Source organism: Amphiura filiformis, chromosome 9 (assembly GCF_039555335.1).
Source record: "Amphiura filiformis chromosome 9, Afil_fr2py, whole genome shotgun sequence".
Classification (NCBI taxonomy): domain Eukaryota; kingdom Metazoa; phylum Echinodermata; class Ophiuroidea; order Amphilepidida; family Amphiuridae; genus Amphiura; species Amphiura filiformis.
The window spans coordinates 31,729,472-31,744,064 of record NC_092636.1 but is presented as its reverse complement, the minus strand read 5'-3'; the positions used below and the strand labels follow the sequence as shown (position 1 = coordinate 31,744,064).

The following is a 14,593-nucleotide window of genomic DNA, read 5'->3' as shown; positions in this document are numbered from 1 at the left end:
AGGGCAATAAAAACAGAAATACAAAAAAGTGGGGTGCCCAGCACTAGTGTACGAGCCTGTCAAATTACGAAGTGAGTGACCATGAGCACTGGTGCATGTACGAGCTTGTCAAAATCACGAAGTGAGTGACCAGCACTGATGTACGAGCTTGTCAAATCACGAAGTGAGTGACCAGCACTGATGTACGAGCTTGTATGATAACGAAGATTATATGGAGCACTGGTTTAGCGGTACAGAATAACGAAGTAGGTGACAAGAACCGGTCTGCGAGCTGGTATAATAATAAAGTGGGTGAGGAGGACCGGTGTACGAGTTTGTAGAAGTATTAAACGAAGAATGAGCTTGTAGAATACCGAAGTATGGGAGTGGTGCACCGGTGTACGAGGGCACTGGTCATCAGGCTTGTATGATAACGAGGTATGGGAGAGGAGCACTGGTCTACGAGGGCCACTGGTCTACGAGCTTGTAGAATAAATGGGAGAGGGGCACTTGTCTACGAGGGCCACTGGTCATCGAGCTTATATGATAACGAGGTACGGGAGAGGGGCACTGGTCTACGAGCTTGTATGATATTGAAGTATGGGAGAGGGGCACTGGTATACGAGCTTATATGATAACGAGGTATGGGAGTGGTGCACCGGTGTACGAGGGGCACTGGTCACCGGGTTGTATGATAATGAGGTATGGGAGAGGAGCACTGGTCTACGAGGGCCACTGGTCTACGAGAGGGGCACTGGTCGAGGGACACTGGTCTACAAGCTTGTATGATACCGAAGTATGGGAGAGGGGCGCTGGTCTACAAGGGACACTGGTCTACAAGGTACAAGCTTGTATGGTACCGAAGTATGGAAGAGGGGCACTGGCCTATAAGGGACACTGGTCTACGAGCTTGTACGATACCGAAGGACACTGGTCTACGTGCTTATCTGATAAGAGGTATGGGAGAGGGGCACTGGTCTACGAGGAACACTGGTCTACGAGCTCGTATTGTAACACTTGAAGAATACTGAAGTATGGGAGAGGTGCTGGGGCACTGGTGTGCAAGTTTAACAAACTGGGTGACCAGCACTGTACGAGCGTGTCAAATCACGAAGTGGTTGACCAGCACTGGTGTACATGGTGTAATAGCTTGTCAAATCACGAAGTGGGTGATGTACGAGCTTGTTTGATAACGAAGATTACGAATTGTGGGAGAGGGACACTGGTCTACGAGGAGCACTGGTCTACACGCTTGTAGAATACTGAAGTATGGGAGAAGGACACTGGTGTAAAAGTTTGTTAATAACGAATTGGGTGACCAACACTAGTTTACGAGCTTGTCAAATTACGAAGTGGGGTGATGCTTTGCAATTAATGTTTGCACTTTAATGTTGTAGTCATGTAGCTGACTTAAAGAAGGGTACTGGTGGTTATTTCGATGTATCTTTCTCCACCCACCAGTTCCAAGTACAGGGCAATAAAAACAGAAATACAAAAAGTGGGGTGCCCAGCACTAGTGTACGAGCCTGTCAAATTACGAAATGAGTGACCATGAGCACTGGTGCATGTACGAGCTTGTCAAAATCACGAAGTAAGTGACCAGCACTGATGTACGAGCTTATCAAATCACGAAGTGAGTGACCAGCACTGATGTACGAACTTGTATGATAACGAAGATTATATGGAGCACTGGTTTAGCGATACAGAATAACGAAGTAGGTGACAAGAACCGGTCTGCGAGCTGATATAATAATAAAGTGGGTGAGGAGGACCGGTGTACGAGTTTGTAGAAGTATTAAACGAAGAACGAGCTTGTAGAATACCGAAGTATGGGAGTGGTGCACCGGTGTACGAGGGGCACTGGTCATCGGGCTTGTATGATAACGAGGTATGGGAGAGGAGCACTGGTCTACGAGGGCCACTGGTCTACGAGCTTGTAGAATAAATGGGAGAGGGGCACTTGTCTACGAGGGCCACTGGTCATCGAGCTTATATGATAACGAGGTACGGGAGAGGGGCACTGGTCTACGAGCTTGTATGATATTGAAGTATATGGGAGAGGGGCACTGGTCTACGAGCTTATATGATAACGAGGTATGGGAGAGGGGCGCTGGTCTACGAGGGGCACTGGTCAACAAGCTTGTAGGAAACCAAAGTATGGGAGAGGGGCACTGGTCTACGAGGAGCACTGGTCTACGAGCTTATATGATACTGCAGAAGCATGGGAAAGGGACACTGGTCTACGAGGGACACGTCTACCTTATATGGTAATGAAGTATGGGAGAGGGGAACTTGTCTACGAGGGGACTCATTATGGGAGAGGGGCACTGGTCTACGAGGGGCACTGGTCTACAAGCTTGTAGAATACTGAAGTATGGGAGAGGGACACTGGTGTACAAGTTTGTTAATAACGAAGTGGGTGACTAGCACTAGTGTCCGAGCTTGTCAAATTACGAAGTGGGTGACCAGCACTAGTACGAAGTGGTTGACCAGCACTGATGTACGAGCTTGTCAAATTCCACAGTAGTGACCAGCACTGGTGTACGAGCTTGTCAAATTACAAAGTGAGTGACCAGCACTGTACTGGTGTACGAGCTTGTCAAATCACGAAGTGGGTGAATAGCACTGGTGTACGAGTTTGTCAAATCAAGTCAAGTCACGAAGTAATAGTTGACCAGCACTAGTGTACGAGCTTGTCAAATTACAAAGTGAGTGACCAGCATGGTGTACGAGCTTGTCAAATCACGAAGTGGGTGAATAGCACTGGTGTACGAGCGTACGAGTTTATCAAATCACGCCAAATCAAGAAATAATAGTTGACCAGCACTGGTGTACGAGCTTGTATGATAACGAAGCCATGAAGCACTAGTTTAGCGGTGCATAATAACGAAGTAGGTGACAAGGACTGGTCTGCGAGCTGGTATAATAATAAAGTGGGTGAGGAGGACCGGTGCATGTACGAGTTTGTAGAAGTATTAAACGAAGAATGAGCTTGTAGAATACCGAAGTATGGGAGTGGTGCACCGGTGTACGAGGGGCACTGGTCATCGGGCTTGTGTGATAATGAGGTATAGGAGAGGAGCAGAGGTATAGGAGAGGAGCACTGGTCTACGAGGGCCACTGGTCTACGAGGGGCACTGGTCTACGAGCTTGTAAAATAACGAAGCGTGGGAGATGGGCATTGGTCTACGAGGGGCACTTGTCTACGAGCTTGTAGAATACTAATACTAGTAGAAATACATGTATGTATGATGATAATAAAGTCCACAAATTTGGTACCAAAATGAACCCAATTGGAGCAGTATTTGTGTGGACGGTAATTTGGTGCTTTTGACTTTTTCGCTGAAACTGTCACAATAGGCCATCTTCAGCATCAGATCATGTGCACTAGCGAGCGAAGACAGCTATAATCAACAGATAAAGATTTAAACATGATAAAAGTATACAAATTGTGGAGACAAATAAATATATCCAGACCAAATAGCCTATAAAATACCTTTGCATATATCGTGCCCGGACTTTGTACGAATTGCTCTGTCAGAAAGTGGTTTTATAACGTGACGTGTGAATTTTATAGATGGACATTATTTGTGAGGTCAAAATGTCAGCCAAACAAGTTCCACCCGAGAAAATAATTCTTCTTCACAAGTTTGGTTTTGAAAGTTTGCACTGTGATAAATTTCAAGCTATTTAGATCGAGTCGGTAGGAACCGATAACCTTGTAGGTCAAGAAAGCAGTTAGCTCCCGTATCGTGTCAATTTTACTAATATGTTCTCAACGGGAACACAAAAATTGATATCGTTTATTAATTCCGACAAAATACACTGGCATGGTCAGGGGTATATGAAAAGCGTGTAAAACATGAAAAGGGTAAAATGTTGCTTCTTATTTTTCCACCTCAGGGAAAAAATGCGCAATATTAGTAAGAGTATTTTGTAGTATAATAAGTAAAGCATAATGGAACGGTTAAGATAGTTGGTAATAAATTGAATTAAATTGGCTAACAAAGTAGTTCATAAACAAAACAGAATTAAATTGGCTAACAAAGTAGTTCATAAACAAAACAGACTTGATATTCACCGGCTGCTCAGCGAGCATGGCGAGTGCAGTGTGTACATTCAGGCCAAGCCCAATCGATGTCACTTACTAATGTCGGCAGGGAGGGGGTGGGGGTTCCCGTCCATCCCCCACTCCGCCCATGTACCCATGGAGTTACTAATGAGGTGCCAGCTTTGGACAGGATATATGCAAAATTTTGTCGAACGAAGGCCTTAAGGGCTCGTATAGCAACGTTTGCATAGTAGGGGGGTGCATGAGAGCACATCAGACATATCGAATTGAACTCGAGGAAAAGGGATCTATGAAGCAGACTTTTAAAGCAGTGGCAGTTTGTTTAACGGGTGCATTCTTCCTGAGAAGTGCACTTTAGCTACTTATAGCTGCAACGGTGTACCAAAAAGCATCAAAATAATATTGAATATGTCCATATAGGTCCTAAATGTTCCTTTTTTAACATTGCAAAATGTGTAAAGATACAGTACTTCCATGATCAAACTGCAACCGATATAATGGTCAAGTAAATCATACTTCGGTGTAGTTGCACCCGGGAGTTGCACTTTCATATTTTTCCATGACAATTTAAACGTGCGGCGGTTGAGTTCACATTTCACAAATTGAACCTCCTCGTCAGGTCCCAAAGGATCATTTTACTCAAATGTGATTTAGTCGCCATTTCCGAATTACATTGAACTTCAACCTGATCTTAGCGAGCTCTTCATTTGCGGTATCGAGCATTCCATTTGACTCGTCTTTCTTCGGTAGGATTTTCAATTTGGACGTGGTTTCGGTTCAAATGAAATCAAATTGTGAGAAATATTTATTTCTACCACATAGATTCATGTAATAAAGTTTAGTATCTTGTTGTTTTCAATTCATATACTCATGATACTATTGGAATGTTAGTGGTATTTGGATACATTATTCTTAAAACGGATTTTCTTCTCAGAAATAAAAAGATGAAAGCTTTCCACGCTGGCGAAAAATATACAACTCCTACGAGAGAGAGTTGAAAGAGAGTCATCATTTTCAAAAAAACACGAGTAAATCATCTTTAAATTTTGTGGTAGTTAAAATAACCTAAAAATATATGGAGCATGTCAAAATGGGCCCGAGAACAATAATGCGTAATTTATTATATTATCCGAGCATCATGGTTATTTTGTAATACTGGAAATGTTTGCAACTCATTTTGCTACGTTTCGTCCGATAAATGACTTTTAAAATGATGAGACAGAGTATCCCTGTTGAACTTCCTATGGGTTTGACGCAACGCAGCTGCAGAGTGAGTGCACAAATCCAGTTTACAGTATTCATAATTCAAATTAATTAGAATAAAAAACCCTTTAAAAGGGAGTTCCCAGGCCATATGGAAGTCACATGACTGCCCCCCCCCGGGACTGTCCCCACCTTGGCTCCACATAGCTGCCAAGAAGTATAGGCAATGGAGTATAAAACACATGTCTTCTGATCTGCAGTCCGTGAATAAGTGGTGATGTCACAACTGTTCTGTTTGAGAAAAGTGTGGGGGTGTGTGGGGGGGGGGTGGATGTGTGTGTGTGTGTGTGTGTGTGTGGGTGTGATGCTGTGGATCACGAAATGCCCAAGTTTACGTCCCAAACACACATCATCGGCTGTGTCATTTTGAGAGCTTTACCTCTTTGCTTACATTAATGCAATTCAAGAAATACATTTTCACATTAAAAATTGAAATATCGATGTTAAATGTATGGTTACCTTAAAAATGTCTTTGTTGTCAGTAAACTGCCAAACTTTGAACGACCAATTGATCTGTTAAACTGTTTTGAATACTGATTTCAATAGTATTTATTCCACATGTTTGTGTTCGCAATAAAACCATTCAATTCAAGACCCTTTTGCTGTTTTCTTTAATAAACGCGCCCGCCAATTCACAATATAAAAAGGTATATAATAGTAGTAATAAAATCTTTAAACGCCCGATGGAATTTTACATGCCAACAATAGTGTATAAGTGTAACATTTTATGTGTATAAGGAGGACCCGAAAAGGCAAGGATTAAATACTAAATGTGATACACTTAAGCCTGGATTCATAAGTTCAATTTATTTTCAAGTGGTATATTGTTATTTTAGACCATTAAATCCTATTGAATGTATTAGGACATAGGCGGACGTTATTGAGCAAACCGTATTTTTGTGAGAAATAAGATATATTTTGAAGTGATTTGTAATAGGGAAACTGCTTGAGCGATGAATTTAATGACGGAAAAGATAAAAGGCATTTTGAGATTCAATTGGGTTTTTGAAGCAGGAACAGGGTGGTCGCAATATATTTAGGGATTCATTTGATCATTAAGCATTTAAATATAAATTGTGTTTTATTGAGTGCTTTGGTTAATATAAAAGAACCAAACATGCGCATCATAACATCAACATGTATTGTAGGATGTCCAAATCGGGAAGTTATCACTTTTTGTTCTTGGAATCCCGAATTTACATGATTTATCCAAGCTAATCTTGTTGAATTTTGTTAAGGTGGTGCTTGGTAAATTTCCCTTGGTAAATTTGTGACTATTTTTGCAAAAATTAACACACTGGTATTGTAACAAAAGTTATGTATATTACATGGCAAGGAATATACCACACTGGAATTTCAGTGACTCAAGACAAGCGGTTAAACTTTAATATCAAACTCCAAGACGCTGCGACCACAGATATTGTTCCAATATCTGTGCTGCAACATGGAAGCTCATGGAGATAAAATGATGACATGCGAGATATGGTGTAGAACATGTCTCAATTCTCTATTCATGTCAACAAACATGTTTGTTTGTGAAAAGGGGAGACACCACGTGCAAACGCTTATTGCTATTCCGGTAACGCTCAGAGCATTTGCCATCCCCCTGGTAGAAAAATGTCAAAGGGCTCTTCCTGATCCTATTTATTTTGCCGAAGATGTTCTGACTGATGCTCCAGTGTGTTTGATGCTGTCTTAATGAGTGTATGGCATGACAAGCATTCGTTACACTCCAATCACATATTTAATCAACATTCAATTTTTTTTGTTTGTTTTTTACCTTTCGTTAATATGCCTATCCTCTTCACCTCCGTTGATGCTGGTCAGAGTGGGACCGGGGATCATCGGCTGTCCATGGCCTTAATTAAAGCCGTAATGTATATACAATCTTTAAAAATGAGTTTAGTTCACACTGCTTCACTTTTCTTAACTTTGCGAATTGCGATCAGTGACTAGTCCTTGAATCGCTAGGCCTATTTAAATCTTTAAGGTTATTTATAGAACTTTTTAAGATTCTTTATAGAACCTTAGCATTGTTTAGGGTGCTGTTGGCCCAGGCTTTATCATTGGCCATACGAGTCATAACTACCATAAGTTTGTGGTAGTTATGACTCGTATGGCCGCTGATAAGGCCTACGGGACATGAAAGATACTAAGTTTCACATTTTTTTCTAATAGTGAAGCCCTTATTAACAAAATCTCTTTAATTTTAACGGAAATGTTATTGGTTAAAACGCACTCAGTCGAATCAATACGTTTAGTGTTCGTAACACACGATTTAATGGGTTCAAACGTCCAAGTGTTAATGAAGTGTTCAAAATTGGTGCATAGGCCTAATAGTGTATACAATTGGCTCGAAAGTTTATTACGTGTACTCAAAAGTATAATTTGCAATACATCTGTAGCCAAATTAATTGGTATTCCCCCGGGGTGTAACCTAGTTATCTGTGTCAAGATCCAGAGAAGTACATCATTTCCTAGAATGGACTTGTAGACAGACCTTTAAATTGAATGGAAAGGGCGTTGTGATGATATGTGACCATGGTGACGGTCAACGTTTTATCCACATAATAATATGTGTATATAGTCATGATACAGTACTATTGTAATTTTTTGTACGAATTTCAAATCTTTCAAATGAAAACCCCGGGAGCAGAACTTGCACCAACCTCCCATGTCCCACTCTACATGATTCTGTACATAATATTCAAATAAATCAAATAAAATTCTAAATACTTCAATTGGCAACCAGACCGCGCTAATAATAAAATCACCCAAATTCCAAGTTTTGTGTGGTCTAAATACGCGCTAATTCTATCCTTACAACAATAATGTTCAAGTTCAATTGTAACGTCTTTACCATACTATGAATTCCCGAGGGCAAAAGGGTTATTTCGGATGGACATTCATTCTACTTTCCTTACTCCTGCGTACTCATTCTTACAGAAGAACTAAAATGTGACCTTTTCATCCATGCTGAAGAACGCACACCAAGAAACTGACATTCAAGTTTATACTTTCCACCAACATAGTAATAGCATTCATTTGGAATTGAAATACGTTGTGAAAAAAATATACATGTCGAGTATTTATTGTTCAGGTGTTTATTTACAAAAGAAACTAAACCATACCAAGAATGTATGTAAATAAAATAAAATAAAATAACTTGAACCATATCCGAACTATTAATGAATACAAATACGACGATATATACAATGAAAGAAAGGTATATAAATCCTTTCCAGTGTCGAAATTCTAAGCCCTGACCACATTGAGCTTTTGCGTATACATTCACATTCTTTAAAGATTTTTGTTTAGCGTTTGGGGGGATTTCTCTATTTGTGGTACGGTACTGTCTGGGACATGGTAGATAGATCATAGCCTATTATGTTGTAGAAACTTCTGTAACACGTGTAAAAATATGTTGTAGATGTTTTACTGGTGTAACTGGCGAACCGCACAAGAACATGACGAAAGAAGCTGCAAAAAATTATCTCCATATTCAACAAACCAAACAGAGAAATGTGAGTGTATAGTAAGGTTTTTAAGAACTCTGCAGCTGCAGCCGGGAGCTGCAGGTAAAAATCATAGGGCCTACTTGTAGACCAGATTCATTAAAGATTGGTGCTGGCTAGTATTGTTAGTGGTAAATAAAACTATTTACGACGGTATTTACGATTCGACTGGGATGCTGCGACGCGACGAACAACCGTTATAATTATACACGTGCGACGCGACGGTGCGATCTGTTTTATCCCCGGGTTTTATCATTAATGAGTATTGTTGATTTTTATATGCCAGAGTTCTCCAGCCTCAGATCTGTGTTTTGGCAAAGCATAGACCATCATCATGATCATTGGGCAAGGCAAGTAAAACACACTTTGACATAAAATGTGGTCCGTTGCTCTGGTAGCTCCGTTATGTAGTAGCTTATAGTCATTTAGGCTACGATGCTGTCAACACACGCTGCAAGCACGACCTCGTCATAAGATGTGCCTAAGGCAAAAGTTTGTTTTCAAAGTACACTGATATGATCTGGATAAACCATGCCAAAATAGTATCCCGCCTTCATTGCAAGTGAAGTGATACTTTGTTTGAACTTTCTTTCTGTCGCGTCGGATGCAAAAAATTCAATAGTGTGTGTAGTGTGGGATCCGTTGAGAAAACCAATGCAGTGATATAGTTTCGTATGCCCGAACACCACACTGCAAAAACAGCAGAGCAACACTTAATAAACACTTTAACACTTCATAAACACTTGTTTGTACAGTGAAGGTATAGGGATGTTAATTTATAAACACCAAAACACGTTTAAAGATATGAAGATGTTTATGTTTTTTAACACAAGATAGTGTTTAAAATATGTTTTTAAACACTATCTTGTGTTAATTTTTTAACACAAGATAGTGTTTAAAATATGTTTTTAAACACTATCTTGTGTTAAAAACATAAACATCTTCATATTTCTAAACGTGTTTTGGTGTTTATAAATTAACATCCCTATACCTTCACTGTACAAACAAGTGTTTATGAAGTGTTAAAGTGTTTATTAAGTGTTGCTCTGCTGTTTTTGCAGTGCAATGTCAGAGCCCGGTGCGGCGTCGGAGTCTGGTTTTACTTGAATTTAAAGCATGCTGCTGCAATAGCCGATTATCGAATTTTGACAGAAATAAGACTCTGTATCTTCAATTTTAGGATTTAGGCCCTAAATGGTAAATATCTTTTCTCTCCTATAGGCATATGTGGGGCCACAAAGATTCAAAGCCAAAGTGTCTAATACGCGGCGTTTCACAAGTTATTTGGTAACCATGGTAACATAGATTTAAAATCGATGTTGGCAAAAAGAGGCAAGTAGCAACATAGGGATATGGAACATGTCGTGTCGAAAATGGCCCGGCAACTTTAAAATATCTAGAGCCTGATTTAATAACAGCCGGCAAAATGTACAGCTCTTATCAGAACCTTCATGACATTGAATAAATCCAGTCTGTGACTAATGACTAGTATAAGGCCACTATAACAGCTACTATTAACAGTCAATTTTGAGTTTCCCGTCACATAATTTCTGAAAACAAGTGCCGTAACTTTTTCATTATTCATTATTCATTATTTTTCTGCCTTTCATTATATGACCAAAACGCATGTAAAATGTGTTGTTATTTGCCGCTCACTCACTTGAAGATGGATGTTTAGCCCAAATGAGATTCAAAAGTATATTAAAAAGAGTCTGCAAGGTTGACAGCAAAATGTATGTTTTGATTTTGATTTTTCCACAAAAAATAAATTTTTTGCAAATATAACCAGTTTTTATCAGTATTTTTTGGAAAATCACAATAATGAATTCAAGTGAGGGTCAGAAAATGAAGTGAGGGCAGGTGACGGGAAACTCAAAATCGACTTTCACTGGCCTAAGGGCACAAACCCTCTGATCACTAAATCCTGAGACCGCCCCTTCCCTCTGATTCGCAAAATATTTATAGTGACCGCTGCCAGCCGAGGCATAATAGTATAGGCCTACATCACCTCAGAGAGGGTAAGTCATGGTTTTAAATATTTGGCTTTCAAGATGAATAACTTCATTCAGGACTCGATATCAGGGCTCAGCTACAAACCAAACAATATATATAGAGACATTATATTTCAAGTTGTTGCAGAAGCCCAGGTTTAGAATCGTGGAGAATACCGGCAGCTTCCTGCACCACTGCATCCTCCGAACAACATTACATGGTGGGACGATGTACTCAGAGGACAGAATAACGGCAATAACCGGTATCCAGTAAAAACTTTCAACCAATGACTCGCTATCATACAGGCATGATTGTACTACAAAATAATGGCTACAAATGTAACATAATATTATTATGAAATCAATGTAAGAATCCGACCGAGTGATACTACCGGTGATGGGGTCTCCCGTCAGTCCGAAACACCGTCAGTCCGAACCACCGCTAGTCCGAATTTTTAAGGTTAGGGTTTAAGGGGTATGTTTAGGGTTAGGGTTATGTTTAGGGTTAGGGTTAGCTTTAGGGTGGGTTAGGTTTGGGGTTAGCGTTATAGGTAAGCTTAAAATTCGGACTATAAGTGGTTCGGACTGACGGGGTGTACCCCCGGTGATCACCATTCACCACACAACTGTTGCCACATCACTTCCATCACAGATATTGGAACACACTCATGCATTCATTGATGCCATCATGCTGCCGATTAATTATTACTTCCTGAACACTCTTCGTAGAAATCCTTACAACTGTCATCATCAGCAATGGTGCGAACACGGCAGGTTTCACTCTATGAACTAGGTCTCAGCTTTGTACTGATTGACTCCAAACTGACATGACTGATGCCAAATTTCCAGATGATTCGATTAAACTTTTAGAGCCATCGCTGTCACTACCACATCTGTAATGTCGGTTTCCATTTTGGTTAGCCTTAAAAGATGGTTGCGAACATTTCGGTTATTAGAGGCGATAATTGTTTAGTTATACTGTAATCAGATGTCCCGTAGTTGAAAAGGTTAAGGATATAGTTTTCGTTCGGAGAAGGCATGGTGATCACGGTAATGCTTGCGTTTGCAAGTTTATGCTCACCAACAACGGTTTGGTTCGTCAACGGTGTCCGCGTTGTGTTTTCGTATCCATTCAAAATGATAATCTATTGAGGCATACAGAAGGAAAAAGCTATGTGAGCAGTAGGCCTATTATATATGTCAAATAAAAAAATTCCAGGAAATGTGCTTTAGGTGCCAAAATTATGGGAGGTTGGTGTATGCCCTCGCCTTTCACCAACTCGGCACGGGTTCGATTCCCTCCAGTGCCGTAAGGTATAAGTTGAGCATTACATGATTGCCGGTCTATGACCGTCCTCGCAGGTTTTTCCCGGGTATTCCGGTTTTCAGGCAGTCAAGTTAGCTCAATCGATAAGGCGTTCGACTATGGTGCGAGAGGTTGCGAGTTCGAACCCTGGTGGTGCCTAGTATGCTCTCGTGGAAAAATTGAGTTAGCTTGAAATTCCTTGGACAAGGAACTCACTGCTAATTTGTCTCGTTGTATAACCCGTACGAAACTCGGGGAGCTGATCCTGGTTGCGATGGTTATTTGTGGATTGTCTAGGGTGTGCGCTCTTGAAGCAGCAAAGTCCCTGATTTGTTGTTTAATGGTTTATGGAATGATGTGGGCCATTATAGTGGTCAGCGACAACCTGTAAAGTGTGCTGAGGCTTGTGGATCAACGTCTAGGCGGTGTGCCTGTGCGTAGCGCACTATAAATCACTGCGCTTTTTTTTTCTTTTTTCCTCCCGTATTTTAAAATCGAACCTCTTCTCCTATTCCTGTTCCGTCTTTATCCGGCTCACCTCGTTGCATTATTTTGGATATAAGTTGTGCGATATGAATCACGGATAGTATTTTTTTATTATTAGCTATGAACAAGAAAGATAACTTGTTTATTGGGCATATATGTACGTCAGTAGGCCTATAATGTAAATCAGGGTGGTAGCAGTATATTAATGATGACATAATTGCAAGGTAGCTAGCCAATACTGTACCAGCAACATGATGATCATCATGAACCACCAACAGTTTGCGTCATGTTCAACATACTGATTACTGACGATACTGAAAGAATCATGACAGTACTATAGACAATCAATAATAATCGTACACTTGAAACCCCAGGTTGTGATGATTTTTTTAATAATGCATAGGAGATAACATCAAAACTCGACCGGCGGTCGACCGCCGGTTCCGGGCGGTTCCGTCCAGTTGGAATCGGTTTCTGTTGTTCTGAACAATCGAACCGCCGGTATCTGCCGGTCAATCAGCGGTGGAGTTTTGATTTCATCCCTAAGTAGGCCGAATTCATTTTATATAATGAGAACCTTTTCCTGTTCTTTATCTATGTCTTAGGTACAAGAGAAGCAGCCTTTGTCCACGCCATCTCCGCAGCAGGTGTGGCTCACTCAGTCACCAGATCTTGCAGCAGCGGTGATCTACAAAAGTGTGGATGTGATAGGACTGTGGCTGGTGCCAGTAACGATGGGTTCATGTGGTCAGGATGCTCCGATAATATAGCATTTGGTGTATTATTCTCCAAAACATTTGTGGATGCCAGAGAAAAGAAGGGAAAAGTACCTTTAAATAGACAACTTATGAATTTACACAACAACGAGGCTGGAAGACGGGTAAGGAATCCGCTTAGGGATGAAATCAAAACTCGACCGACGGTTGACCGCCGGTTCCGCCCGGTTCAGAATAATAGAAACCGGACGGAACCGGCGGTCGAGTTTTGATTTCAACCCTTTGTTAACCGTATAGTGTAATCCGGTTGCGAAGTGTGATTGTCACAGAAATGTTCAGGAAAACTTAGTATATTTTCTTTCACAAATGAATTTCGCGTGGAAAATTATTAAAGGAAAATAATTTCTGACTGCAAAAAAGAATGATTTCTTTACGAAGCATTAAAAGCAAACGCCAATCTGCAAAACCTCAATGTAAAAAAGGCAAACGTATAGAATGGCTAATAAAGTAGGGGCTAATAATTTAGTAGGCCTATGTATAGTTGTGTACCATGTTACTGATGATTCCCTTCGTGTATTAAATATCATCAATTTTCATCGCGAAGTGAAGTTAAGTTTGATTCGATATAAGGATTTGCCTTGGTGTAGATTATTCATCCAGTTATAAGTTGGTAAAACAAAAGTACAGAAATTAAATCAAATATTCGTTAAGGGATAAAATCAAAACTCGATCGCCGGTTGATCGCCGGTTACCGGCGGTTGAACTGCGTTCCAATGTTTAGAACAATAGAAACCGGCTACAACCAGACGGAACCGCCCAGGATCGGCGGCCGACCGCCAGTCGAGTTTTGATTTACAGTCCAGTTAATTTCTATAGACCTTTTTCTGATGACGTCACCTAATCGATATTGGGGTCTGAGATGTAAACAAACAACACGTGCGTTTCTCATGTGTCCACGGTGTAAAAACACCAAATACTGCGTATTTTCTCCTGTTTTGTCATATTTCACTTTAGCTTCCATAAAATAATTGTTTAAACGGACTCTGTATATACTATACCTTTGTTCCAGTTTGTTTTGATGCCATAAAATACAAAAGATACGGAAAAACCGCGATGCTATTTAAAATTCAATCTTTGTTTTTTTTTTTACTTTTTACACCGTAGCGAACTAAACGCGTACTGCGAGCTGGCAATTCCGCGCAGGACGCCTAGCGTGGCGCAAAGTTGATCGCGCGCGCCGGCGCGGTATTTGCGTTTGGGTTTTG

At 40.6% G+C, this 14,593-nt stretch overlaps 1 protein-coding gene across 1 annotated transcript in view; it reads left to right on the top strand.

The window, feature by feature from the left end:
- The window catches only part of LOC140160871 (protein Wnt-4-like), a 33,166-nt gene that overhangs the window by 14,320 nt on the left and 4,253 nt on the right, over positions 1-14,593 (top strand). The window contains exon 3 of the mRNA XM_072184195.1: positions 13,218-13,492. Coding sequence (XP_072040296.1) covers positions 13,218-13,492 — 275 coding nt within the window. The remainder of the gene's footprint in view (positions 1-13,217; positions 13,493-14,593) is intronic.